General features: G+C 38.6%; 1 protein-coding gene across 2 annotated transcripts in view; it reads right to left on the bottom strand.

Moving 5' to 3' along the window:
• Positions 1 to 10313, bottom strand: part of A2M (alpha-2-macroglobulin) — a 42273-nt gene extending 31960 nt beyond the window's left edge. The window contains exons 1-8 of one of the 2 annotated variants that reach the window (XM_081587889.1): positions 10158 to 10313; positions 7780 to 7963; positions 6332 to 6491; positions 6120 to 6172; positions 4147 to 4167; positions 3733 to 3901; positions 3211 to 3295; positions 133 to 253 (exon numbers count right to left, since the gene is read on the bottom strand). In XM_081587889.1, coding sequence (XP_081444015.1) covers positions 133 to 253; positions 3211 to 3295; positions 3733 to 3901; positions 4147 to 4167; positions 6120 to 6172; positions 6332 to 6491; positions 7780 to 7963; positions 10158 to 10243 — 879 coding nt within the window. In that variant the 5' untranslated portion in view covers positions 10244 to 10313. Of the gene's footprint in view, positions 1 to 132; positions 254 to 3210; positions 3296 to 3732; positions 3902 to 4146; positions 4168 to 6081; positions 6173 to 6331; positions 6492 to 7779; positions 7964 to 10157 lie in introns of both variants that reach the window. The other variant, XM_081587890.1, reaches the window with a different exon arrangement.
• Positions 10314 to 27640: the final 17327 nt, after the last annotated feature.

The following is a 27640-nucleotide window of genomic DNA, read 5'->3' as shown; positions in this document are numbered from 1 at the left end:
AAAAACTACTATAGCTAGCATAGAATTTGTTTATAGATTGGTCTGTTCTTGCTTGAATTATCACCATGTTATAACTCACTGCTTGTCAACGGTGCCTAGGCTGTTAGTCCCTAGCAGTGGCTTCCCACGTACCTGCCCAATGAACGTCTCACAGACAGCATTGGATTCTTCACCGTAACAGTTAGAAGGGCTCCTGTACTTTCTGCACATATTCATAGTCACACGTCCTGGGACAGGCTTCCCATAAGTGTATCTGTTGTAAGAGCATCGCCACAGGGAGCAAATCAGACACTGAACACCCTCATTTTCGACCATATTTCCCCTTTAGCTACAGCGTATGTTTAACTCTCTGTGTTTCCTTCTCACTTCTGCAGGGCTCATGCAGTGTTGAGGGCAAATAAACTAACTGGTTTGAGCCCCCTAACATACATACAGCAAATTCCAACTGGCTATCTATTCTATATATGGTAATGTAATTGTTTCCATGCTACTCTTTCAATTTGTCCCACCCTCTCCTTCCCCTACAGGGTCCACAAGTCTGTTAACTTCTCTTTTAGAAATTTACAGTGCAGCATGCTGAAATTTACTACCGTCTTCTTTTACCATGTCTTTTTTCCCCCCTGATATCTAATTTTCAGTTTCATCTTTTTAAAAATATTTTTCTTATTGTCGAAGCTACACCAGATCTTAAGAGAAACGACTATACCAACAAAATAAAGACAAGAAATGAGTGCTTTCAATTCTACATAGGAATATAAACTATTAATATGATGGTGTCTTTCCTTCCACCATCCTTGTCCTATGGGCAGCTATCTCTGTTTATGTCGAATTTTACTTGTTTACTTTTTACAAAAACTGTGGTGTTTAAACTGTGGGATTGGAGAAGACTCTTGAGAGTCCCTTGGACTGCAAGGAGATCCAACCAGTCCATCCTAAAGGAAATCAGTCCTGAATATTCATTGGAAGGACTGATGTTGAAGCTGAAACTCCAATACTTTGGCCACCTGATGCGAAGAGTTGACTCATTTGAAAAGACCCTGATGTTGGGAAAGATTGAAGGCAGGAGGAGAAGGGAACAACAGAGGATGAGATGGTTGGATGGCATCACCGACTCAATGGACATGAGTTTGAGTAAACTCTGGGTGTTGGTGATGGACAAGGAGGCCTGGCGTGCTGCAGTCCATGGGGTCACAAAAAGTTGAACATGGCTGAGTGACTGAACTGAACTGAACTGAACTAAGCTTTTTACAAAAATGGGATTGTGCCATAAATATGTCATTGGTAATTGCTGTGGTTTTGAGAGTGTTTTCTTCTCAATTTAAATATCCTCAGGACTTCCCAGATGGTATAGTGGTTAAGAATCCACCTTCTAGACATACAGACAGCTAACAAATGCATGAAAATATGCTCAACATTGCTCTTTATTAGAGAAATGCAAATCAGAACTACAGTGACGTATCACCTCACTTTGGTCAGAATGGCCATCATCAAAAAATCTACAAGCAATGAAAGCTGGAGAGGATGTGGGGAAAGGGAACCCTCTTCCACTGTTGGTGGAAATGCAAATTGATACAGCCACTATGGAGAACATTATGGAGATTTCTCAAAAAACTAGGAATAAAACTATCATATGACCCAACAATCCCACTACAGGGCATATAACCTGAGGAAACCATAATTGAACAAGACACATATACCCAGTGTTCACTGCAGCACTATTTACAATAGCCAGGACACAGAAGCAACCTAGATGTCCATCGACAGATGAATGGGTAAAAAATTTGTGGTGCATATATACAATTGAATATTACTCAGCCATAAAAAGGAACACATTTGAGTTTTATATATATCCTTTTCCTATTATACAGAGTGAAGTAAGTCAGAAAGAGAAAAATAAATATCACATATTAATGTGTATATATGAAATCTAGAAAGGTGGTACTGATGAACCTATTTGCAGGGCAACAAAGGAGATGCAGGCATAGAGAACAGATTTGTGGACCTAGTGGGGGAAGGAGAGTGTGGGACAAATTGAGTGAGTAGCATGGAAACAATTTTATTATATAAAATAGATAGCCAGTAGGAATTTGCTGTATGACTTAGAGAGCTCAAACCAGTACTCTGACAACCTAGAGGGGAGGGATGGGGTGGGAGGTGGAAGGGAGATTCAAGAGGGAGGAGACACATGTATACTGATGACTGATTCATGCTAAGGTATGGCAAAAACCAATGTAATATTGTATAGTAATTACCCTCCAGTTAAAAATAAGTAAATTAAAAAAATAGAATCTGCCTTCGAATGCAGGGGACATCGGTTTGATCCCTGGTCAGGGAACTAAAATACCACATGCCTCAGGGTAGCTAAACCCGTATGCCACAACTACAGAAACCTGCAACGAAGGCCCAGTGCAGCCAAAAAAAAAAAATCCTCTATCTCTGTATTTGTCAGAGTATTGGTTCATTAGCTCTGTGGATCAGGAGCTTGGTGGCCTTCCTCTGAGACAGTGCTGGGCAGGGACCCAGCTGAAGAGCTAGTATATTACAAGTGTGGTCTTTGGGCAGGATTTGTTTCTTCACTCTGCCTGTTCTTTCTGTTACTGCTCTTGCTGGGCTATTTGAGATGGGAGCATAAGATCCTAGTAACGTTAGTTCTCAAGGTTGGAAAAGTCTGACTGAGAGATTATGTCCAGTCTCATCAGTGACAATGGCAGTGCCAAGAAGTATGTGACCTGCCTTAGGTAGATGGATGAGTTAGATGAGATTTCTGTAACATGCCTATCTCTACAAATTCCAAATCTAAGTTATTTTTCCACTACGTCTGCAAGGTCAGGTAAATGATCTGTTGATGATTGAATTTCTTTAACAGCCTGGTAGAGGGAAAGTCACTACCCTTCAACACTCTCTTATTTGTGTGCCTATGTGTGCGCAAGTAGCTTTATTACTTTCAGAATCAACCCTACTAGCATAGCTTCCCTAGAAACAGTTCCCTATCCCGTGATAGTTACAATAATTCTGGTAAGGACAGGAAAGAAATTAAGAAGGAAAATAGAAAAGCATCAGGAAAGCTCTAGAGATGGGAATGTTCCCATGTATTCAAGATGTTTTTGCAGCACTCCTCATAGACAAGCTAGCAAGATATCCCAAAGGGTGAGTCTCTTTTAAATAACACACCCACCCCCAAAAGAAGATTTTTGGAAAGTATAAACTCACAGGCCGCACACTGACACTTTCACCTCTTCTTCCAAAATGGTGATTATCTTTGGCATTCTTACTTGCACTTCAAACTTAGGAAGCACTGTTGATTGGAGAAAAGGAAGTTGATGATTGGTTTTCAACTTTTGGGGTGTTGGCATTTCCAGATTCTCAATAACAATTTCCTAATAATATTTTAGGGCTCTGAAAAGGTAGCCCTCTTCTCCAGTATATCCGCCTTCCTCTCAAATGGAGATCTTGGTTGAAGGACTATGATGGATCAATGAAATCCTGGTGAATTATGGGAGACCCCACTAGACTATGAATGTTTTACATTTTTTAAGGTTAAAACTGTTACAAAAAAGGCTATATCCTATTCACAAATCACTGATGGTCCTCATTGGATTTCGATATAATTTGCTCCACTCCAAGTCTAATCTCACCCATGGCAAACAGTAGGATTCCAGAGAAACTTGAATTCTAGGCCCTAGAAGTTCATATGAAAAAAGAACTGTTTGGTGATTTTTCTTAATGGCATACCGAATTCTTCCACGGTGAAGGAATGCTCTGTAGTTCCACCTGATCCCTTCTGTACCACCACCTTATAGGAGCCATGAAAGGGCTCTGACGAGAGGGGAAAGGTCAACTGCTGGAGGCCATTCTCTACCTCGAGGTTCTGCCACTGTGCAATGCGATTTCCTTTGGGGTCCTATAGACACAATAATCGTAATTTACAAAAGAGCCTAGAGCATTAGCTACAGTACAGGAAATCTATGGGGACTCTGATGTTATGCACAAAGAGGGGTGGGAGGAGATGACTTAGAACAAACTAGTGTTACATGGGTTTGAAGGCTTCTCCCTTAATGATGAATTTCTGAAATATTGTAAGAATCCCTCAAATAAGAACATTTCCCCTAAGTTTATTATAATTATGGAATGTTTCACATTGCTTACCTCAATATATACTAGTGGAACCTGAAAGAAAAGAATAGTAAGCAGTTTAGAACTGTTCTCACATAGCCTCAATTCTGATTTATAAGCAAAATAGTTTTACACAGAATAGTTTTATTGTAGTAAAACACAGAAAAATTCTAGATTAAGTTTCATAGAACTTTACTCCATTACAAGCAATTAATGAGTAATGTTAAGTACTTATTGGGCTGTCAGCAACAAATGCATGTGTGCTATTCACTAGGAGTGGTATTTACTAATATTACTTAAATGCTTATAGCATCCCAGTGAAGAACATTCCTTTGCTATGCTATTTTACAGATTGAGAAATAAACATCAATGGAACAATAAGTAACCATGTTCAGATCCAAATATTAAGGTGGACCAAAGAATTCTTAAGTAGTTCTAAGAATAAGAAGGAGTGGGAATAAATCCTCTACTATCAATGCATATTCATTTTAAAAACTGACATTCATTAAGTGCCTACCAGGTGCTGTGTATAATCCTAGTGTAAAGAACCCACCTACCAATGCAGGAGATGTAAGAGACGTGGGTTGGAGCCCTGGATCAGGAATATCCCCTGGAGGAGGGCATGGCAACCCACTCCAGTATTCTTGCCTGGAGAATCCCATGGATAGAGGAGCCTGGAGGGCTACAGTTCATGGGGTCTCAGAGTCGGACACGACTGAAGCGACTTAGCGAGTACATTAATTGCCTACCAAGTGCTGTGTATCATCCTAGGTGCTATAAATACAGCAATCCACAAAAGAACAATAGACCTGTTTCTCGTGGAGCTTGCATTCTAATAGGGATGGATATATGAGAAACATAGACATATATGCAATATATATTTTTGATATGTATAGATACACATTTGATATATATGTTTGGTGTATGAGATACACATATTTGACATTTATATTTAAGGTATATATATATTTAAGGTATATATATATATATATATATATGTTTGAAGTAGTGTCAATAAATGAAAATAAAGCAGAGTTCAGCTGACAGAGTGATAGATGAAGTGTTATTTTAGATAGAAAAGTGTAAGTAGAAACCAGGAGACCCATTTCAAGGTTACTGCAATAGCGTTATTTAGAGGTGATATCGATCAGAACAAAGTTGTAGCAATTCAGGTGGTAAAGCAGTCTGGATCTGTTTTAGGGTAACATGATTTTCTGATAAAATAGGATGTGGCTGTAGGAGAAAGAGATGAAGGATTACGCCTTAATCTTTTGCTTTAGGAGCTAGAAGGAAAAAATTGCTCCCTCCTCGCCAGTCCTCCCTGCTCCTTCTGACAACCCCCCACCCCCGCCCCCGCCCCATTCCCCAACAGAGATGGATTTAATCAGAATCAGCAGGGACTTGCAATCCCCCACGGCCTGGGAAAGAGAGTGTTTTTAAGAGGGGAAAAGGAAGTTGGGAGGGGGAGGGACTATAGTAAACAGAGTCTGTGGCTTTTAATTGAAAAGTGTCTCTTTCCAAAATAAAAAAAAATGTGGTTGAGCACTAGATTTGGGAGAGAAAAATTAAGACTTTGGTTTCTTGCCTACATTAAAATTGAGTGTTAGTCTTGAGGAACAAACATTGATTATACTCTCCTTCCTTTATAGGAGAGATTTTGGTAGGTGTGTTAAGAAAAATTTTGAATCTTTGAAAAGTTATTTAAACCTAAGTTTTTTGACAGTTTATTTCTTATTTAGTGTATCTTTCTAGTTTGCCTAACTGAGAATTTTTCAAAGAGTAAGTTTAATTGTGTGACAATCAAGTACCAGTAACAAGAAAGAATCAGCAACTCTCTTGACCCAGGGTACTGTTTTAAATGAAGATTTTGCACTATGGCTATGCCAGAAAATATTGTTATCAGCAGTAGATTCTTCCTTTATCTGGCCCTTCTCCAACACCAAAACCAGACTCCCAGCCTGTTTATACAGATAATAATAATTCTAGATAGATATTAGGAGACTTACCAACTCATTCAGGGGGTGAAAGCTTTCATCCAACAAGACAATACGAAATTTCACTGAAACAGAAATATTTTCCGTGAGTCCCAGAAACCTTAGGCCAGGTCTGCAGGTTAGTAAGACAAGCCATTAAGGAACCAGGATTCCTTTGACTGGGAAACATGCAAGAGAGGGAGATATTTCTTTTGGGAAGTTGTCTTGACTATAGGCCTCTGTACCTGTCTGCTCTGGTTTATAGATGGGTTTGTCTGTCTGGACAAAGACCAGGCTGTCTTCATTTTTAACCAACACTGTGGTCCGCTTCTTGAATTCTTGGGTTGGTCCTTTCACTTGGATGGTGAGGAACATAACCTCTTGACTGGTTGGAGATTTGGGGAGCTGAAATAGAGGAGAGACCCTGAAAACCCACTCAATTCCCAAGGTTCCTCTTCAAGTCCCTCTCCCACTTCTCCCTAGGGGTCTTGCTCCTTTTAATTTCACTGGCCCATTCTCATCGGAGAAAGTTGGCATGGACAGAATGACCTCTGTCATTTGTGAATGAGAAGACAGAACAAAAGATGGAGGAAAACATAACAGTGAGTGAGATCATAAATGAGATTCACATCTCCTTATAGGTCAACCAGAACAGTTTTTTAAAAAATATTTTTGCTCGATTTATTGTTTTTAATTTTTATTTACATTGGAGTATAGTTGATCAACAATTTTGTGTTAGTTTTGGGTGTACAGCAAAGTGATTCAATTATTCATATACATGTATCTATTCTTTTTCAAATTCTTTTTCCATTTACGTTATTACAGGATATTGAGCAGACTTCCCTGTGCTATATAGTAGATCCTTATTGGTCATCTATTTTAAATATAGCAGTGTGTACATGTCAATCTCAAACTCCCAAAATCTATCCCTCTGCCAGTAAGTCTGTGAGTCTGTTTCTGTTTTGTAAATAAGTTTATTTGTATGATTTTTTTTTTTTTTAAGATTCCACATGTAAGCAATATCATATGATATTTGTCTTTCTCTGTCTGACTTTCTTCACTTAGTATGATAATCTCCAGGTCCATCCATCCATGTTGCTGCAGATCAGCTAATACAGCTTTGATTCATTTATACACTGAACTTTACAAAACTGCTGTTATGTGATAAATAAGCATCTCTTAATGCTATGAAAAAAGAAACTGCAATATTTTAGTGGCTGGATGCTGTAAGGATTCTATACAACTCTGAAGAGATATTGGCTGTACATTCATGGTGATTTCCACAATTTCATGCTTAGAAAGAGTATGGGGTGATGTGTTCTGTGTTCCAGTCAGCCCACCACTGGGGCTTATGTTGAACATTGGTCTAGTATGCTTTATTAGTCTTTTTTCCATTTTCATTTTAAGGAGAAGTCACACTTTCCCTTTGTCTAGTTCTTACTGTTTTTTTTTTTTTTTTTTGCTAAGAGGAATTTTCTCCAATCATTAAGCTCATTTTAATATCTCTATAAATATTTGTCTACCGTTGTTGGAAATTCACACATTGCTTCTTAATTTCTACACTTAGTGACTACATTTAGATTCCTTTGAGAAGTCCATGCCAGCCTCTCAAAGTCTTATCTTGACTGAATTCTAGATCCTTGTGTTCCTGATGCATAGAAACAAGTGTATTAAGTCAAGCAGTCATACTCACAGTGAAGGAGACACAGTGGAATAAGTCCTTCTCTGCCACCACGTCAGTGAAGAGGCTCCTGTTCTCTCTGATGGACTCCAAGGAGGCGCTGACGGTCACTGTCTCATTCAGGTGGCTCAGAAGGAGGCAGCCCTTCTCAGGGGTCTCAGTCTGGAGCAGGGAGGGGACCAGCACCATGTATTGCCTGGGGTTGGGGGAGTCCAGTTAAAGGAGAGTGTAGGAGGTGAGGCATTGTTATCAGCAGCATTATTTTCTGCTGTAATTTTTGTTACCATCCGTAGTTCTATGCCAAGAGAAGACATATTGATAACAGGAAATTGATCCCTGCCACTGAAAGGCATGCAAGAGAATTACTCCCCTTTCCATAGTCAGTGCCATGTCAGTGAACATTTTACTTGAAGTGAGCCTTAATAAGGTGAACATTTGCAGGCATATCTCACTCTGAGGAACTCAAATCTGAATTCAAATAAAGACATGATAATTATACTTAGTCAAGCTGTCAATCTATTTTACATTAGGATTGCTGAGGAAAGCAAGCAATTCTCATGTGAGACATTACAAAAGCCAATCCACTTATAGAACTTTTCATTGAATACATAGCAATCCTGTAAAAATGAAATTGCATGTTCTTGCTTTCCACTTTATGGATATGGAGCCTGAGGCTTAAAGAAAGTCATTAGTTTAAAGTCTCAGTGTGTTAAGCAACTAATGAAATCTTGGTGTGTTACCTAACCCTGAATGTTTGTACATTAAATATTTGTCTTTCAATTCATGGCTGGACAAAAATGGTCTACTCAAGAATGGTCTTCTAAAGATTGAATTTGGAGTCCTGGTAACTCATGAGCAGAACAGAAACTTTCCCAATACCCTCGTATATAATTGCATTGACTCTCAAATTTTAAACATTTTTGCTCACAAAATCCTTAACAAAATTCTTAGACACTATGCACTCCTTACATATGCTCAGGTAAACATCTGTTTTTTCACAAGTTTAAGTAATAGCAAAATATATTATTTTTGATGATACTTTAAAATAAAACTTACATTACTTTTTTTTTTTTTTGCTACCTGGATATAGCTCAGTTGGTAGAGAATCTGCCTGCAATTCAGGCAGATAAGATATCCAATATGATCTATTTAAAAAATACACCAAAATGTTCTTTTTGTAATGATCAGAAATTTAGCAGCTTTCTCCTTTTCCCTCTTGAGCTTGAATTTTCATGCCATTTACCATACAGAAGTCTGTCCTAACATTTCTATGCTTCAAAATATTTTATGGGTCACTCTAGTGTCTTTATTTTGTATGTATATACATATGCATGTATGCGTATGTATGTGTATGCATATGTACTGTTTACACATGTACATGTATGCCTGTACTATTATGTGTGGGTACATAAATTGAATTTTAACTCTTAAATTTAATGTGATCATAAAGTTGTAAATGTTAAACATTTTCTTCTGAATTGTTTTCAAAAGTCTTAGTAGTATACAACAGATCAAAACAAAATAAATATATTACAAGCTATGATTCATATATATTAATATAAAATCAAAATACTTTTGAAGCACATCTTTGATGAAAATGATGAACTGTCCTTATATATTCATAGATGGATATTTCTTACTGCAAGAATTAAACAAAGGTCTACCCTGAACTCTGTTGCTAGTTTTGGTTTGTGTAGATGCAGTGTTGTGAAAAATTGTTCACATAAAAGTAAATAAATTATAAGATTTTTTATCAACTCTTGTAACTTCTGCATTACGTGCCAAAAATCACAGTGCCCCATTATCAAGAGTTGCTTCTTATCACCTATCAACTGGTATTTCCTTTAGATCCTCCTTCAATTCTGTTGAAACAAAGAATTCATCACCACACGATCTGCAAAATGATCTTCTCGTCTGTCATTTGAGTCTTTTATTTTCTCAACATCAACATCAGTTTTTCAAATTGCTCCTTTATTTGGAACTCTAGAGATTTTTATATTCCTTAACAATGTTCCACAGTAACAACTGATTGAGGGAGGTTTGTCTCTTTTAAAGTGGAAGATGGGAAATTAAAAAAGGGGAGGTAAGAAAGGACAGATAGCATGGTCTCAAGCTGATCAGTATGAGTGTGAGGATCTAAAAGTTGACTCTTTTAAAAGTATCAATTTCCAGTGCCCTTTAGAAATTCTTTGTATATCCCCAGAGAATTTAGAGATTCAGAGATCCAGAAAGTTGGAGAGAAATATTTAAGAATAAGTGAAAATTTGTAAAATCTCATTATTGAAAGAGATCTTAAAGAAGGTGACAGTTCCATAGGGAAGACAAATGAATGGTAAGCATTTAAAATAAAGGAAAGGACTCTTCGAGTTTATGTTTTATGTGAAACTCACGGTTTTCCAGAGACTGAAGCATCTGTCGGCAGTAAAAGCAGAAGAAGGAGAATAAGACTTGGATGAAGGAGTTTGTTCTTCCCCATGCTGCAGGGAGAAGGGACCGGGGGAGACCAGACTGTGTTGCACCTTTCTCCCTGTAGTTGGTCTGGTCCCAGACTTTCCTGTGAGCAGCTAGGCTTTATGCTGCTCTCTGTGTAAACAGGAAGTTCCACCCACACAAGGTGTCTAAACAAAGTAGAGGTCTCTGAACATTCTCTGGAAAGGTCATTGCTCTAAGGGACTTAATTACAGTCAAGGTTAATTCCTGGCAAGCTAAATAGGATTCCTGGAGGGATAAAATCCACATTCCCATTAGTGCTCATTTTCCCTGGGTTTTCCCGTAAAGCGGCTAATCGGCTTTTCAATCCCTTCTCTCTCTTGCTCCCTCCTGCTGCTTCCCCATCGTGCCTTTTATGGCTTTCCTCTCATCTCTTGCACGAATAGCTGGCAGGGGAAGCTATAATTTAAGCAACACTGGAAGGCTCAAAATAGATATTTCACTACAAGTCAGTCTTCTGCAAGTCCTCCATCAGATATGTCTACCTCAAATACTGAAGCAGTTTCAGAATTTAGTTGTCCTCTATGGAAATGACAATGGGTTAAAAGAACAGCTTTTTGTCTTGGAGGGTATTGCTGGATTGCAGATAAAGAGCTAGGTTCTGGAAGAATGGGAATAGATATATTTCCCTGTATTAAGGAAGTGAAAAGATGAAAGCAGAAGTAGCAGGACCTCAAAAACAAGCTTTGACTTACTCTGCCCAAGAAAGATCTTAATTGTCTTTATCATCTACTTATGTGAACATGAACACATTTTGTTACTGCCTTCTAAATATGCAACTCCCCTCCAGTCTTTAATCATATTAACTATTTTATCCACCCATCCACCCATCCATTCATTCATCCAACTGATTGATTGTTTTGTAAGTTTTATTGAGCCCAATTGGTCTAGGTATCATATAAAATCAGGGAGATGGAATGGTCAAATATGTAGAAACAGATTGCACATTCTTGAGGGCATGAAAGCAGACAAATAAACAAGCAATAAAAACACAGTAGCCAGATATTTTTATTGGAGGAGTTCAGGTGCTATGGGAGCACAGGACAGGGGAACACAATTTAAACTTGGGTTTTGGAAAGGAAATGTAAGGGAAAGAAAAAAGCAAATTAAACTCTGGAGTATGGGTGGTGGCTAGCCAGGGAAAAGAGGAGATGCAAAGTGCATTCGAAGCTCATAAGGAATGACATAAACAAAGACACAGGAGGCGATAACCATCATGACACATTAATGATAAACATCATGACAGTAAAATGAAAAATGTTTGGAATGGAGAAAATGCTTGTCCACTTAGAAAAAGGGTGAAGTAAGCTTGCTTCAAATAAAAAAGAAACTTGCTGGCACTACTAGGGTACTTGGGAAGTAATCAGTGAAATGATTTCCCCAGATTTGTTTCTTGGAAAGATCACATTCACTGAAATTTAGGAGAGTGATGGGAAGGAGGCAATCCAGGAAGCAGGGTGGGAGTTGGCACAATTATATGGATGAGAAATGGTGGTATTTGGCTAAGGTTGGGGCTTCCCAAATGGCACTAGTGGTAAAGAACCACCTGCCAAGGCAGAAGACATAAGAGATGTGGATGCAATCCCTGGATTGGAAAGATCCCTGGAGGAAAGCGTGACAACCCACTCTAGTATTCTTGCCTGGAGAATCCCCATGTACAGAGGAGCCTGGTGGGCTACAGTCCATGGAGTCACAAAGAGTTGGACACAACTGAAGTGACTTATGCATGCATGCATGCATGCATTTATAATGATGTTGGATAGAGGTTGACAGATTTATACCATACTTAAGAGGTAAAATTATAGTACACAGTGAACAGATGAATGTGATGGATAAAGGAAAATGTGCCTTGCAATTTTCCTGGCTATTCACTGAATGACTTGTGTTGCTTTTAAGTGATTGAGTGAAACACAGAACACAGGGTGAGAACAAAGGGCTGAGAGTTGGGAAGATAAAGAGTCTCATTTTAGAAAGTGCTTGTGCTTTAAGTAATAACGTTTGAGGGAGTTTAACATTAGCTTTTGAACTGTGGTGTTGGAGAAGACTCTTGAGAGTCCCTTGGACTGCAAGAAGATCCAACCAATCCATCCTAAAGGAAATCAGTCCTGAATATTCATTGGAAGGACTGATGCTGAAGCTGAAGCTCCAATACTTCGGCCACCTGATGTGAAGAACTGACTCATTTGAAAAGACCCTGATGCTGGGAAAGATTAAAGGTGGGAGAAGGGGATGATGGAGGATGAGATGGTTGAATGGCGTCAGTGACTCAATGGACCTGAGTTTCAGTAAACTCTGGGAGTTGGTGATGGACAGGGAGGCCTGGCTTGCTGCAGTTCATGGGGTTGCAGAGTTGGACACGATTGAGCGACTGAACTGAACTGAACTAACATTAGCATCCAGAACTTAGAGCATTGTTGTCTAGAAGAAATGTAAGGTGAGCTTCCTAAGTAATTTTACATTTTCCACATTGAAAAACAAAAAGCAACAGATTAAATTAATTTTATTTTTTATATTGATTTTTATCATTTTTATTCTTTTTTTTTTTTTGAAAGATGGCTTTTATTCTCAGCTTGCAGAGAAGGGAACGCAGTAGACTCATGCCTCAAGAACTGTGCTGCCCCTCCACGAGGAGTCTAGGGGCTTATATAAGGCAAGGGCTCACATTCAGGATCAGTGATGAGGAACAAAGGTGACAGGATCTTGATATCTTCCTCTTGCATTGTTTCAGGGAAGGGAAGTAAGGGAAGTCGCTCAGTCGTGTCTGACTCTTTGCGACCCCGTGGACTGTAGCCTACCAGGCTCCTCCGTCCATGGGATTCTCCAGGCAAGAATACTGGAGTGGTTTGCCATTTCCTTCTCCAGGCATTTTTATTCTTAAATGAATTTTTATTGGAGTATAGTTGCTTTACAATGTTTTGTTATATTCTACTGTAGAGCAAAATGAATCAGCCATATATATATACATAATATCCCCTTCCTTTGGGACTTCCTTCCCATTTAGGTCACCACAGTGAATTAAGCAGAGTTCCCTGGGCTGTACAGTATGTTCTCATTAGTTATATATTTTTCAATTAATTTTAATAATACCATTTGCTTACCTCAGTATTGCCCGATTATTATCATTTCAACATTTGATCATTATAAAAATTGTTAATGAGATACTCTAAATTTGTTCTTCATACTAAGTCTTTAAAATTTAGTGTGGATTCTACACTTATAGAAATATCAATTTAGAATAGCCACATTTCAAATGTTCAACAGCCCATGAGGCTACTGGTTACCATATTCGACATAGCAGGCTTAAAGAAATGTTTTTCAAATTGTGGATCTCAATCTAAAGTGAGTTATAATGTCATGATCAGTGAGTCATGACCAAGATTTTTTAAAATGTAATAGAATACAATAAAATAGAAAGCACAGTGTACCAAACAGAATACGTGAAACTATTGAGTTTGGAACTAGTTATTTCACTGTTGTGCAGCAGCAACTTTGGTTATGTCCTATTACCCCTTCTCTGACTGTACCTTTATTACTCAAACACCTGAGTTCTTGCTGGGCATAAACTGCCTCACTGAAAACTTGTATTTCCTAGACTCTCCTTGGAGGCTGGGTTGGGTATGTGGCTAAATTCTGGCAGCTGGATTGTAAGTGCAAGCGCGGTGTGCAACGTTCAGTTCATGACTTGGAAGGGTTAGGTTCTGTCCTTTGCTTTTTTTCCTCACTACTGTCTGGAACACGGACATGATGATAGTCAGATCTTTCATTGTAAGTAATAAGATGGAAGCCATGTGTCAAGGGAGGCAGAACAAGAAACAAGATATCGACTGAGACCCTGAGTCATCCAAAGGCCATTTTAGCTGGCACTTTTATCTAAGAGAAACACATTTTCTCTTATTTAAAGGCCTTTGCATTTTGAGATATCTTTGTTCAAGCTAAAACTTATATCTTTTTTTTTTTTTTTTCCACTAAACAGTTTTCATTTTAATGAATATTCTTAGAGTTTTTCTATGCATAACATTGTATATTTCTAACAAAATCATTTTGATGTCATGGGCTTCCCTTGTGGCTCAGCTGGCAAAGAATCCGCCTGCAATGTGGGAGACGTGGGTTCGATCCCTGGGCTGGGAAGATTCCCTGGAGAAGAGAAAGGCTACCCACTCCAGTATTCTGCTCTGGAGAATTCCATGGACTGTATAGTCCATGGGGTCTCAAAGAGTTGGACACGACTGAGTGACTTTCACTCACTTACCTCATACCAAACACTTTTGGGGATATAGTAACCGAAGAGGGCTACTCCCTGACTTATTAAACATACATTCTGTTTGAAAATGTGTCTAAACTGTGCTGTTTTTAGACAGGTTTTCTTCCTTGGATCATAAGCAACATTTTTTTCAATTTTTTTGATTTTTTTTCATTGACAGCTATGCCATTCTTCCCCCTCCCCCACCCCCCACCGGCCAAACTAATCTTTTTTTTTTTTTGTTGTTGTTGTTGTTTGTAAAACTTATATCTTAACTCATATAATCTGTCTTTCTTTATTACAATCTCTATCATCTCTAACTATAAGTGTCCTGAGTCACAGTGTAAAAGATACACTGTGAAATATGATTTCATTGTTATCTTGCAAACTGTCTAGTGAAAATATACAAAATTTCTTATTGTAGGTTAAAGTTAAAGCAATCTAAACACCACCAGTTAACAGAGATCTGACCTATTTATTACAGATTAGAGATTTATCAATTTATAGGGAGAGCTGATGCCATGGAAATAGATAATATGGGATGAAAATAGAAAAGAGTCCACAACAGAGCTCCAGGAAACACTAGTATCTAGGCGATGGACACCTAAGTGGAACTGGAAAGGCCAGACAGAAAGAGAAACATGGGAGAGAGTGGGCTTTCTGAGCCCCAAAGAAGGGACGTCTTAAAAAAATAGTCAAGAGAAGGTTTTTACTAGTCAGAGTGATTGGGGCTTTATAACAAAACATTAAGTCTTGTGATTGGGCTTCCCTGGTGGCTCAGATGGTAAAGAATCTGCCTGCAATGTGGGAGACCTGGGTTCGATCCCTGGGTCGGGAAGATCCCCTGGAGAAGGAAATGGCATCCCACTCCAGTATTCTTGCCTGGAGAATCCCATGGACAGAGGACCCTGGAGGGCTAGTGTCCATGGGGTCTCAAAGAGTCAAACACAACTGAGTGACTAACACTTTCACTTTCTCTCATGAAATGACCCTGTGCTTGTACACACATATGCGCACACACACACACACATTCTTCATTCACCAAAGGAAAACTAACCCTGCAACATATTCCCTACTGAGTCTCATATCCAAAAATAAACTACACAGAGCTAAAGACAAAAATATAAAGCATAAATATTTAAATTAGGAAAAACGTGTAGGAGAATAATTTTACAATTTGGGGGCTACAAAGAGACTTCCTAATCAGAAAATAAAACCCCAAGACAAAGTTAAAGTGTACGCAGCAGAGTTCCTACAAGTAACAATGATACAATACATCACTAGTAATCATACATTTGAAAAAGAAAAAAAGATACGGCATGCAACGCTCCCTATCAGACTGGGACATTTTTTAAAGGCGTGGGAAAAATGCAGTCTTAGGCATTGCTGGTGGAAGATAATTGGCAGAGTCATTTTAGAAAGGTATTGTGACAGGATGTATAAAAGCTTTAAACGTGTACACTCTTTGCCATGGCAAATTTACAGTACAAGTTCATCATACAAAACAACAAAGTAACTGAAAAAAAAAATCAAGTAACTGAGTTTTTAAAAAATGAGCAAAAAAGTAAGCATGTACAGTTGACTGTTAAGAGTAGGTTGAGTGGTCTTGGCACTGTTGAAGATCATTTCATCATATACATGAGGAGTTTCTTTCTGGGCTCTCTGTTCTCTTCCATTGATCTATTTGTCCATCTTTATGCCAGTACCACTATATTTTGATTACTGCAACTTTGTAATGTTTTGAAAATAAGAAGTGAGAACCCTCCAGCTTTATTCTTTTTCAGAATTGTTTGGCCATTCAGGGTCCCTCAAGGTTCCACAGGAATTTTAGTGTGGGTTTTCTTTCAAAAGTGTGATTTTACTATACCATACATATTCCCCTTAAAGTATACATTGTATTGAAGATGCTTTTCATGTCAGCATAAGGATCTATATTAAAAGAGATATATTCTATTGAATAATAACCTTATATACACATGCTGTGATTAATCATTACCGTATAGATAACCAATCAGTTTTTTGTTTTCTAGATATTGCATCAATGAACATGCTTGTCTTGGCAGAGTAGTCCATACGGCAAATTATTCAAAGTAGAAATATTGGATCAAAAGGGCAGGCTTGGGTGAAAGTTTCACACGGGAAAGATTTTGCCATTGTTGTATCTCCAGTGCTTAGAACAAGGTCTGGTGTGTACTAGGTGCTAAATAAATAGTAAATAAACAGTAAACCCAACAAACAAACAAATAAATAAACAAATAGATAACTCTTGACCTATGTGTCAAAAATTGAGAAGTCATTTGCCGAACTATGGCAGATAGTGCTCATTGGCTTAACTACTCACACAGCATCTGTCTCCCTAACCATCTTCAAACTATGGGTAGCTGTTTGATCTAGTCTGTCCAGTGACATATAAATGGAAGACTTCTGGGTGGGGCTTGTGAAAAACTTTCGGTTTCTTAACAAAAAGAGAAAGTTTCAGAAGACACAGCAACAACGTTTTTATTTATTCTTTCTGCATTGAAAATGAATGTAACACTTAAAGTTTCAATGGCCATCTTGAGTTGACAAAGCAACGAACAGGATGTTCAAGGTCTGCATGCTAAGCAGGTCCAAACGATAGAAAGGGCCTTGGTCTCTGCCAGTATTATTGGGTAATTGTGTCAACCTTGGAATGTCAACCTATGGACTTCTTCCCTATTTGTTCAGCAATTGCTAGTTGCTTTTCTGTTATTTATTGCCAGAGGAATTCCTAGCTGATTCACAGACAGGTGCAAAATGCATTTTAAATATATAGAGAAAATTAGAACTTAAAATAACATTGCAACAGTGGGGAGAGGGAGAAAAATGTTGATTTTAATTGTATTGGACATGACAATTACTAGTTTAATATTGATGAATGTACTACAGAGAAAAGTTACAATATTCCCTTTTACCTTGTTTGATGCATTATTGATATAAAGGACACCATTATTTAATATATTACTTAAAGAAAAAACTCTTCCAATTAAATTATGTAAAATATGATATGGAAAGATTGTATGTTGCAATCACTGAATGCCAGTAATAGCTAATATTTGTAGGTACTATATGTTAGGCATTGTGTTAAGCACTTTATTTCATTTATTTTGCTCAAAAATGCATAAACTAGTTATGGACTTTTCCATTTTGGAGATGATAAATAGAGAATGACTCTAGGTTTCTCACTAGGGTTCTTGTGGGTGATCTTGCTAATAAGAGACAGGAAATTGTCAGGCAGAATCTTAGTTATGTTGGCTTTGAGGCTTTCTTGTGAAATTCAGGGAAGCTGTTCAGTAGGGAGTTGGGGGTAAATTTCAGAAATGAAGGGAAAAAAAAGAGATTTATTAATTGGCTCCTTTGTCCGTTCAGTCAATATTTAAGCCTACTATGAACCAGGCTCTGTATTAAGTACTGGGGATATTGTGAGCAAAGCAGTCAAGTGGAGGAGATGGATATTATTTAGTCAGTCCACATATATTCTAATGCATATTTTGTACCAGACACTGTCCTGTGGTTAACAGAAACCATATGTTTCTGCCATTGGAGAGTTTACATTCCTTTGCATCGAAATTAAGAAGGTGACTGGTGAAACACCTGTGAGCATGCCAACAGATCCACTTTAAATTCACGACTGCACACTTAGGTGCAAACACAGCCTCCATGCAGTGCTGCTGCATTGCTCAGGTGATTTTATTTTCTCACTCTCCCAGGTCATCGTTTCTGTAAACAATGCCTTTCTTTTCTCTCTGCTGATGACATTGCATCTTATTTCACTGAGAGAATAGAAATGATCACAAGTAAAACTCTGATCATCTATCTCCAATTCTGAAATGGCCAGCTCATCTGCATCTGCACCTATGGACTCTGTATTCCTTGTGTTGCACCAGATAAACTTGTGTGCATCTAAATGCAAACCACCATTAAAAAAATTTTTTTTAGTGTAACTTACTCTTTTCGCATACTCAAAAACTTTTTTACTAAATTAATTTACCTCTCTCTGTGCTTAACCACTCAGTCGTGTCCAACTCTTTGCGACCCCATGGACTGTAGCCTGCCAGGCTCTTCTGTCTGTGGGATTCTCCAGGTAAGAATACTGGAGTGGGTTGCCATGCCCTCCTCCAGGGGATCTTCCCAACCCAGGGATTGAACCCAGGTCTCCCACATTGCAGGCAGATTCTTACCATCTGAGCTACCAGGGACGCCCTTAGCTCTCTCTACTACACCATAAAATCTCTCCTCTCAACCTCATTATTCTCATCAGCATATAAATATATATTTCACTTGTGAAAAAAACAAAATTCTTGACTATACATATCCTTCTATCTATCCTCCTCCCCCCTATTTTTTGGTTCCTTTTCCCTCAAATCTCCTATCAATATTTGTCCAAACTTACTACTTCCACTTCTTCTTCTCCCGTTATTTCATTAACCCACTCCTAACAGGCTTTATCTCCATCTGCCAGTCACCAGCGATCTGCATGTTGCCAGTCTCAGTGGTCAGTTCTCAGTTCTCATTTTATTATGTCTTTCAGAAGCAACTGACTTAGCTGCTCGCTCTGTTCTTGAAATCCTTCCGGAAGCCATTTCTTCACTTGAATTTCAACACCCTGCCCTACTTTGATTCTGTCAATCATTTTCAGAATCCTTTACTATTTGTTTTCCTGACACTTAAACATTGCCGTGTCTCAAAGTCCAGTCTTCTAACTTCATCTGTTTTCAAGTCATATTGTCTCTAAAGGGATCTTATTTTGTCCTAGGGTTTTAAATGCTGTATTTAGAGAGTATCTAAACTCTCATTCTCAAACAATTTCTCATTGCAAAGTATCTATCTCTGATTGCACCCTTCTGATTGAGAATTGTATTTATAACTGCTTTCTCTGACTCTCTACTGAAGTCTTACCTGCACTTCAAATTCAATACATTCAGGATTAAGCATCTGATTCCTCTTCCCTTCCTGGGACTTTTCCTCTCAGTAAGTGGTGTCTCCATTAAACCAAATTGCTTGGGCCAAAAATATGTGGATTCATCCTTGGTTTCTTTCTTTCTACTATTTCCAATGTAAAGTTTAGCAACAATCAGAATATATCTTTAGTATGCTGATGTTATTTCATCTACTGCCATCTAGTCTAAACCACCATCATCCTTTCTCAGTCCCAGTGCAAGAGTAGTTTAACTTGTCTTCTTGATTCTTCCACTGCTCTCTTACAATCTACCGTCTCACACAAAAGTCAAAATAAATCCTTTAAAGGAAAAATCTAATTATGTCATGCCCTGAGAAACTCCTCTAACAGCTCCCCATGATCCCAAAAATAAATAAATCCAGATTTTTCACCAAAGCCTAGAAGATGTCCAGGACTTGGTGATTCACTCCCATGGTCTGATCTCATTTTTATGGCTTCACCCATCCTGTTCCCTCTGCCACAGTCACACTGCTCTCTTTCCTGTTCCTAGAATACATAGTCTGTTTTTGCTTCAGGGCCATGACACTCCCTGTTTGCTCTTCTTGGGGCACTTGGAATATGCATATGGCTTTCTCTTCTACTTCATTCATTTCTCTGTTCCACCTCACAAAGACCTTTTTTGACCATTCTACCAGAATAGCAGTCCTCCACATATTGTCCTCTGTTTCCTTATGCTGCTTTTTATTGTTCATAGGGCATTTCATTATACACATACATGTGACCATATGACATTACATAAAAATATAAATGACCCTTGGTGGCTCAGATGGTGAAGAATCTGCCTGCAATGCAGGAGACTCGGGTTCGATCCCTGGGTTGGGACGAACCCCTGGAGAAGAGAATGGCAACCCACTCCAGTATTCTTGCCTGGAGAATCCCATGGACAGCATGGACAGAGGAGCCTGGCGAGCTACAGTCTATGGGGTTGCAAAGAGTTGGACACAACTGAGCAACTAACACAAGGTGTACATATGACATAAAATATATTAGATGTAATCATATGATACTATGTATATGTACATACAATTTATACAGTATATATACATATTAATGCCCAGAACAGTGCCCATTTGTTCATATTAGGTGCTCAATAAATAACTGTTGCAAGAACAAATGACTAAAATTAATATGTAAAAGGATCCTGTGTTGGCAAATGTTGGCCTTTATTTTCAATTTTTCAAATGTGATTCCAGTGTTCATAGAGTTGTCTTTCCCAGTACTGTTATTTACAAAATTGATAAGCATTCCTTTTTTAAAAAAATTATTTTTATTTATTTATTACTTTTTGCTGTGCCAGGTGTTGGTTGCCGTGCAAAGGCTTTGTGCTGCTGGGAAGGGTTTTCTCTAGTTGTGGGAAATGGGGGCTGCTCTCTAGTTGCAGCTCATGGGCTTCGTTGCTCCGCAACATGTGGAATCTTCCTGGATCAGGGATCAAACACGTGTCTCCTGCATTGGCAGGTGGATTCTCAACCGCTGGACCACCAGGCAAGTCCCTGATAAGCACTCCTTTTGTGACAGAACATGAAGAGCTGAAAAGGCTAAATATTTTAATATTAAAGACTTGATGTGTTATACTAGAGAATATTTTCCAAGTTAAAATGTATTTATTAACATTCTAGGTATAGTAATTTGACTGTGAATTAAGCTATGAATTTACTCACAACTATGCAACTCACATTTCTCTATTTTTAAAAATGTATTTATTTATTTATTTGGCTGTGCTGGGTGTTCTCCTGACACTTGAGATCTTTAGTTGTGACAGGTGGGATTCAGTTCCGTAACCTGGGATTGAGACCAGACACCCTGGATTGTGAGTCGTAGCCACTGGACCACCAGGGAAGTCCCTCTCTGTTTTTTATAAAGGCACTTTCCACCCTCCTCTGCCTTTGTCAGAGGTGTTGCCCGGTGCCGCTGTTGTCACTGCTCTTGTTGCCTCCAGGATCATGGGTACCTTGCTGCTCCAGTGTCACTGGCATCACCACTTGGGGCACCAGGATGACAGGTGCCTGTGCCACATCCCGGGCCTCCTGGGGTGTAGGCTCTGGTGCTTGCATTGTAGGGGTTGGGGGAGAATCCAGAATCATGAGTGTCTCCACCATGACCGGGGTTGTTGGGTCATGGATGCTGCCACTGTGTGTGTTTATGTCAAAGGTGGAGTTACAGGTACCTCTGTGGCTGGAGGGATAGGATCTCAGGCCCTGCTGCCATGCTGTTCTGTTCCCTGTGGCCATGGGCATGTCTGCAACCAGAAGGTCAGGGTCATGTGCACTTCTCCTGATGTTACCAGCTTGCGTGGGGCTGCGGGCTCAGCCACTAAGTCTGGTGATCCAGAATCGCAGGCATGGCTTCCAGTGCTCTCCTGGCTTTGCCTCCTCTGTGTGTCCCAGCCCACCCACCTTTAACGTACAGCTGTGTGAAGTCCTCTGATGTCCTGGTGTGTTGGACAGAGGCACCTTTGCTGAGTTGCAGATGTTTTCCTGGTTGTAGACTGAAGGGGAGAGATAAAGAGAGCATCTCAACCACCATGATGCTGATGTCACACCAAAAAAATTGTTCTTGCAGTGGTGGGAGACAATGGTGCTTCAGATTAGGATTTAGAAGGAGATAGGGAGAGCACATTTAGCTGATTAAGTGATGATAATGCCATTGCCAAGATATTTCATACGTGAGGAGAGGAAAAGTGAGGAGGCGGTGGCAAGAGTTTGACACGGTTTTAAGACATCCAGGTAGAGATGTCCAGAAGGCATGTACATCTTCAGATGGGATATCCCAGGGTGGTGCTGTGTTCTTATTGTAACCCTGTCAGGTAGCACATGGTTCATTTTCTTCCATTTTTGGCAATGTTAAATCGAATCACTTGATTAAGGTGTTACGTGCCGTACTTCTTGTCTGCGAGTTTATTTTTTGCTTTGTAACTAATATTTTATGGGGATACTATCAGACTGTATAAATGTCCTGCTGTGTGCTTAGTTGCTCAGTCATGTCTGACTCTTTGCCACCTACCTACCTACTTCTCAGGGACAGAGAAGCCTGGCAGGCTGCAGTCCATTGGGTCACCAATAGTTGGACACAGTTGAGCGACTAACACACACGTACCTACTTCTCATCAGAATTTCAATGTGCTTGTTTGTTTCTGCCAAGTATAGTCATATTTTCTTCCTTTGTTTAATGGGTTATAATCTATTATTTCATTATTTATTTTGATGCTCAAATAGTTTCAGATTTGGTCAATAAAAATCCATTTAAGCTGACTTCTGGGTCCTATTGGCATGCCCTCATTAATCTTGGGCAACTACTTATCTTCTGACCCAAGATATTTCAGGCTCATCTTATAATTGTCCTTCTCTATGTGCTTTTTTTTTTCTTTTAGTGAATGACATCAGAAATCAAGAACTGGGATGTAGGTATGCCTTTATTTTTAGGGTGTCCCTACTCCTAGACTTTCTTAGCAAAAGAGCTAGGGAGTTATGTATGTTTAAACATACATACATATGTAGATAAATTGATACGTACTCTGTTAGGCTTCTGATGCCCCACACGTAGACCATCCAAGATGAGGACAGCCACCTCATCTTGCTCCAACTCTAATATCACAACTAATATCACAGGAGTAATATTTATTCTTTCTCAATCTGTGTAATTTTAATTTCCTTTTTTTGTCTTATTGCATTAGTTAGAACTTCTAATATGCTACTGAGCCAGGCTACTTTCTTTGTGAACATTCTTCTCACCCTTTTTGGAGTTGTACACCCCACTGTCTTCTATCTTAACTCTCTTCGACTCAGTGTGACTTCTGTCTTACCTATCTCTATCTAGTGGTGTTGGGCTGACTTATTCAGGAAACAAAAGAAGAGGTAGAGACCTGATTTTCATTGGCCAATCCAATACGTCTTTAGTTGTTTGCTACATTTTTCAAATTTATTTTAGGAACCAGTGCTGCTTATAAAATAAACACAATTAAGGAAAAATAGACAAGTCTAGACAGATAAATAGGATTATCTTGCTAAAATGCTATTTATTCTGTGAGGAAATTAAGTTTAATTCCTTCAGGGGTTGCTTAATTAGTATTGTATCTAGTTAAAATAAATAGACAAGTTTGTTTGTGGCTTGTCTTCTCATTTTCTTGATAGAGTCTTTCACAGAGCAGATTTTTAATCATAATGAAGTTCAGCTTATCAATTATTTCTTTCATGGATAATGCCTTTGCTTTGTATCAAAAAAGGTCATCACTATAACTAATGTAACCTAGATTTTCTCCTGTGTTGTCTTCTAGGGTTTTGAAGCTTTGTATTTTACATTTAGGTCTATGATGCATTTTGAGTTAATTTTTTTTGAAAAGTGGGTAGATTCCTTCATTTTCTTTCTTTTTTTTTTTTTGCATGTGGATGTCCAGTTGTTCTAGTATCATGTGTATTTCTTTTGTTAAGTTTATACCTAACTGTTTCATTTTGGGGGGTTGTTAATGTAAATGGTATTGTGCTTTTAAATTCTGAATTTTACTTGTTCATTTCTGGTATGTAGGAGAGCAATTGACTTTTTATATTAACTTTGTATCCTGCAACTTTATTACCTGCAACCTTATTATTATTGCTGTATGTAGCGATCTGAAAGAATTAACAAAAAACTGTGACTAATATCACAGGAGTGATATTTATTCTTTCTCAATCTGTGTAATTTTAATTTCCTTTTATTGTCTTATTGCATTAGTTAGAACTTCTAATACGATATTGGAAAGAAGTGGTGAGAGGGAATATACTTCATTTGCTCCTCTTAGTGGGAAAATTTTAGTTTTGCACCAGTAAGTGTGATATAAGTTGTAAGTTTCTAGTAAATGTTTTGTTTTGTTTTTATTTTTTTTTATCATGTTGAGGAAGTTCTCCTCTCTTTCTGTTTTGCTGAGTGGTTTTGATTTTTAGGACTTCCCTGATAGCTCAGTTGGTAAAGAATCTGCCTGCAATGCAGGAGACCCTGGTTTGATTCCTGGGTCAGGAAGATGTGCTGGAGAAGGGATAAGCTACCCACTCCAATATTCTTGGGCTTCCCTTGTGGCTTAGCTGGTAAAGACTCTGCCTGCAATGTGGGAGACGTGGGTTCAATCCTTGGGTTGGGAAGATCCCCTGGAGAAGGGAAAGGCTGCCCATTCCAGTATTCTAGCCTAGAGAACTCCATGGACAGTCCATGGGGTTGCAAAGAGTTGGACGCAACTGAGTGACTTTCACTTTTGTTTTTTTTATCACGAATGAGTGTTGGATTTTGTTAACTGCTTTTTTCTGTATCTATTGATACCATGTAATATCAATTTCTTCTTTAGCCTATTGATGTAATGGGTTATATTAATTGATTTTCAAATATTGAACCAGGTTTGCATAACTGTGATAAAACCCACTTGGTCATTGTGTATAATTCTTTTGTACACTGTTGGATGTGATCTACTATTTTTTTTAAAAGATTTTTGCACTTATGCCCATGAGAAATATTGTTCTGTAGTTTTATTTTATTGTATTGCCTTGGTACAGTTTTAGTATTATGTTAATGCTGGACTTATAAAGTGAGTTAGAAAATATTTCCTTGTCTATCTTTTGAAAGAGACTGAAGAGAATTGGTATAACTCTTTCCTTAGATGTTTGATAAATTCACCAGTGAATCTATCTGGGCCTGATGGTTTTTGTTTTGCAAGGTTATTAATTATTGATTCAATTTCTTCAATAGACGTAGGTCAGTTTGAATTGTCTATTTCTTCTTGTGGGAGTTTTGGCAAAAGTGGCCTTTCAAGAAGTTAGTCCATTTCATTTAGATTATTAAATTTGTGGGCATAGCATTGTTCATAGAATTCCTTTGTTATCCTTTTACTACTGTCCTTATGATCCAGCAATTCCATTCCTGAGTATTTATCCATAGAAAACAAAACCACTAATTTGAAAAGATATATGCTCCCCTATGTTCACTGCAGCATTATATACAATAGCCAAGATACGGAAGCAACCCAAGCGTCCATTGACAGGTGATTGGATAAAGAAGATGTGACATAAAAATACAATGGACTATTACTCAGCCATAATAAAGAATGAAATATTACTATTTGCAACAACATGGATGGACCTGTAGGATATCATGCTAAGTGCAATGGATCAGACAGAGAAAGACAAATGCCATATGATTTCACTTACATGTGGAATTTAAAAAAAGAGAGAAGTGAACAAACATAAGAAAACTGAAACAAACCCATAGATACAGAGAGCAAACAAGCAGTTGCTAGGGGAGGGGAATAGGGGAAATTAATGAAGCAAGTGTGGGAGATTAAGAGGCATAAACTTCTAGTGAGAAAAATGAGTCTTGTGGATGAAATGTACATTTATGGGGAATATAGTCAATAATATTGTAATAGTTTTTATGGTGACAAATGGCAAGTAGACTTATTGTGGTGATCATTTTGTATAGAAATATCAAATCACTGTGTTGTGTGTCTGGAACTAACATAGCGTTGTAGGTCAATTGCACTTCAATTAAAAAAAGAAATATAACATTGCTTTACTTTCTTTGTGCGTGTGTGCTAAGTTGCTTCAGTTGTGTTTGACTCTTTGTGACCCTACAGATTGTAGCGCATCAGGCTCCTCTGTCTGGGATTCTCCTGGCAAGAATACTGGAGTGGGTTGCCGTGCCCTCCTCCAGGGGATTTTCCTGACCCAGGGATCGAACCTATGTCTCTTAAATCTCCTGCGTTGGCAGGCAGGCTCTTTACCACTAGTGCCACTTGGGAATCGAATTAAATCTGACTCTGCTTTCATTCTCCTAAAATTCTTAGTGAGACTTAATCTTCATTTTTATTAGAGCCTTCCCCACACTGGGGTTTGTAGAGCAAAATACTTGGGAACCTGCTTTTGTCTTTGCTTGAAACTGGTTACTCCTCATATGACCATGCCATTGTCCAGCCTTTCAGCCACTTTGAAGCCTGGCTACTTGGCTGCTTCTACGCTCTATCTGGACACTGGAATATTTCCTGAGACTGGGAGCTCTGTGGTCCAGAATGTGTCTCACACAGCTTCTTAGCTCAGAGGTCCTGTCTATTACCCTGAGTGCAATTATGGAGGTGACCCAGTGCCCACTATCCTGGGTCCCCTAAGCCTCCACCTACCTCCTGGTTTTGATTTCTTCCTGCCAGTGGGGCTTCTCTCTCTCTTTTATGGCTTCTCTGTCTCTCTCTTTTATAAAAAAATCTTTTGATTTTGTATTGGGATATAACCAATTAACAATGTTGTGATAGTTTCTGATAAACAGCAAAGGGACTCAGTCACACATATACATGTATCCATTCTCCTGCAAACTCCCCTCCCATCCTGGCTGCAGTGGGGCTTCTCTTAAACCTCTGTGAAAGATTTCTTTTTCTTCTTCCTCAGGAGCACCTAGAGTGATTTGCCCAAGTGCCAGGGCTTTTGCAAAGCTATCTTTAAGCAACCTCTGCTTCTAACCTTGAAAATTCTTAAGGCAAAAGGACACAAGGACCTGGCCACACTTTTGAAATAGGGAAGGGAAAAAAATACCAGAGGATAAGAATCAGCACAGATCATAATCTTTTCAAATCCTTTTCAGTCATGAAACCAAAATAATCTTTAATATTTTAGTAAATTTTTCTTCTACATTAGGAAGGGAAAAATGCTGGGAAAACTGAGAGGTATTTTGCTTATTTTGGGAAAAGAAATGTGAACTTGTATAGTTTCAGTTAAGATTTGTCCGTGTCACTGTTTGGGGGGGAAACAGAAAAAAAAAGGATAAAGGGGAAAAGCAGGCTGATCTTGTTATTATTTGAGAAATTCCTGTTTTCATATATATATATTTCCATAACCTCATGTTATTGAATAAAAACTAGTATAGAGGCTTCTGCTGATCTGTGTGATTTTCTTATACAATAGTAAATAAAATGACCCTTCTTCCGATTTCTTCTTTGGTTCTTGTTTGGTAGTGCCGTTACTGTCCCACACATATCTTTCCTGCTTCTGCAAACAAACATATGGTTCTGGAAATCTGGAATTTTAATCCCAGGATTCAGTAAAGAGCACTAGTACTGAAACCTAACTATTCCCCACCCCACCACCACCTGGGGAATAGTGAGATGTTGGGAGAATGTGTCTATCTTTGCTTCCTGTTTCTACCATTTCTGCCATTCCTTA

Source organism: Giraffa tippelskirchi, chromosome 4, assembly GCF_054371585.1.
Source record: "Giraffa tippelskirchi isolate mGirTip1 chromosome 4, T2T-mGirTip1v1.2.pri, whole genome shotgun sequence".
Classification (NCBI taxonomy): Eukaryota; Metazoa; Chordata; class Mammalia; order Artiodactyla; family Giraffidae; genus Giraffa; species Giraffa tippelskirchi.
Note: the sequence above shows the minus strand (reverse complement) of the source record. Positions and strands in the feature narration are given on the sequence as shown.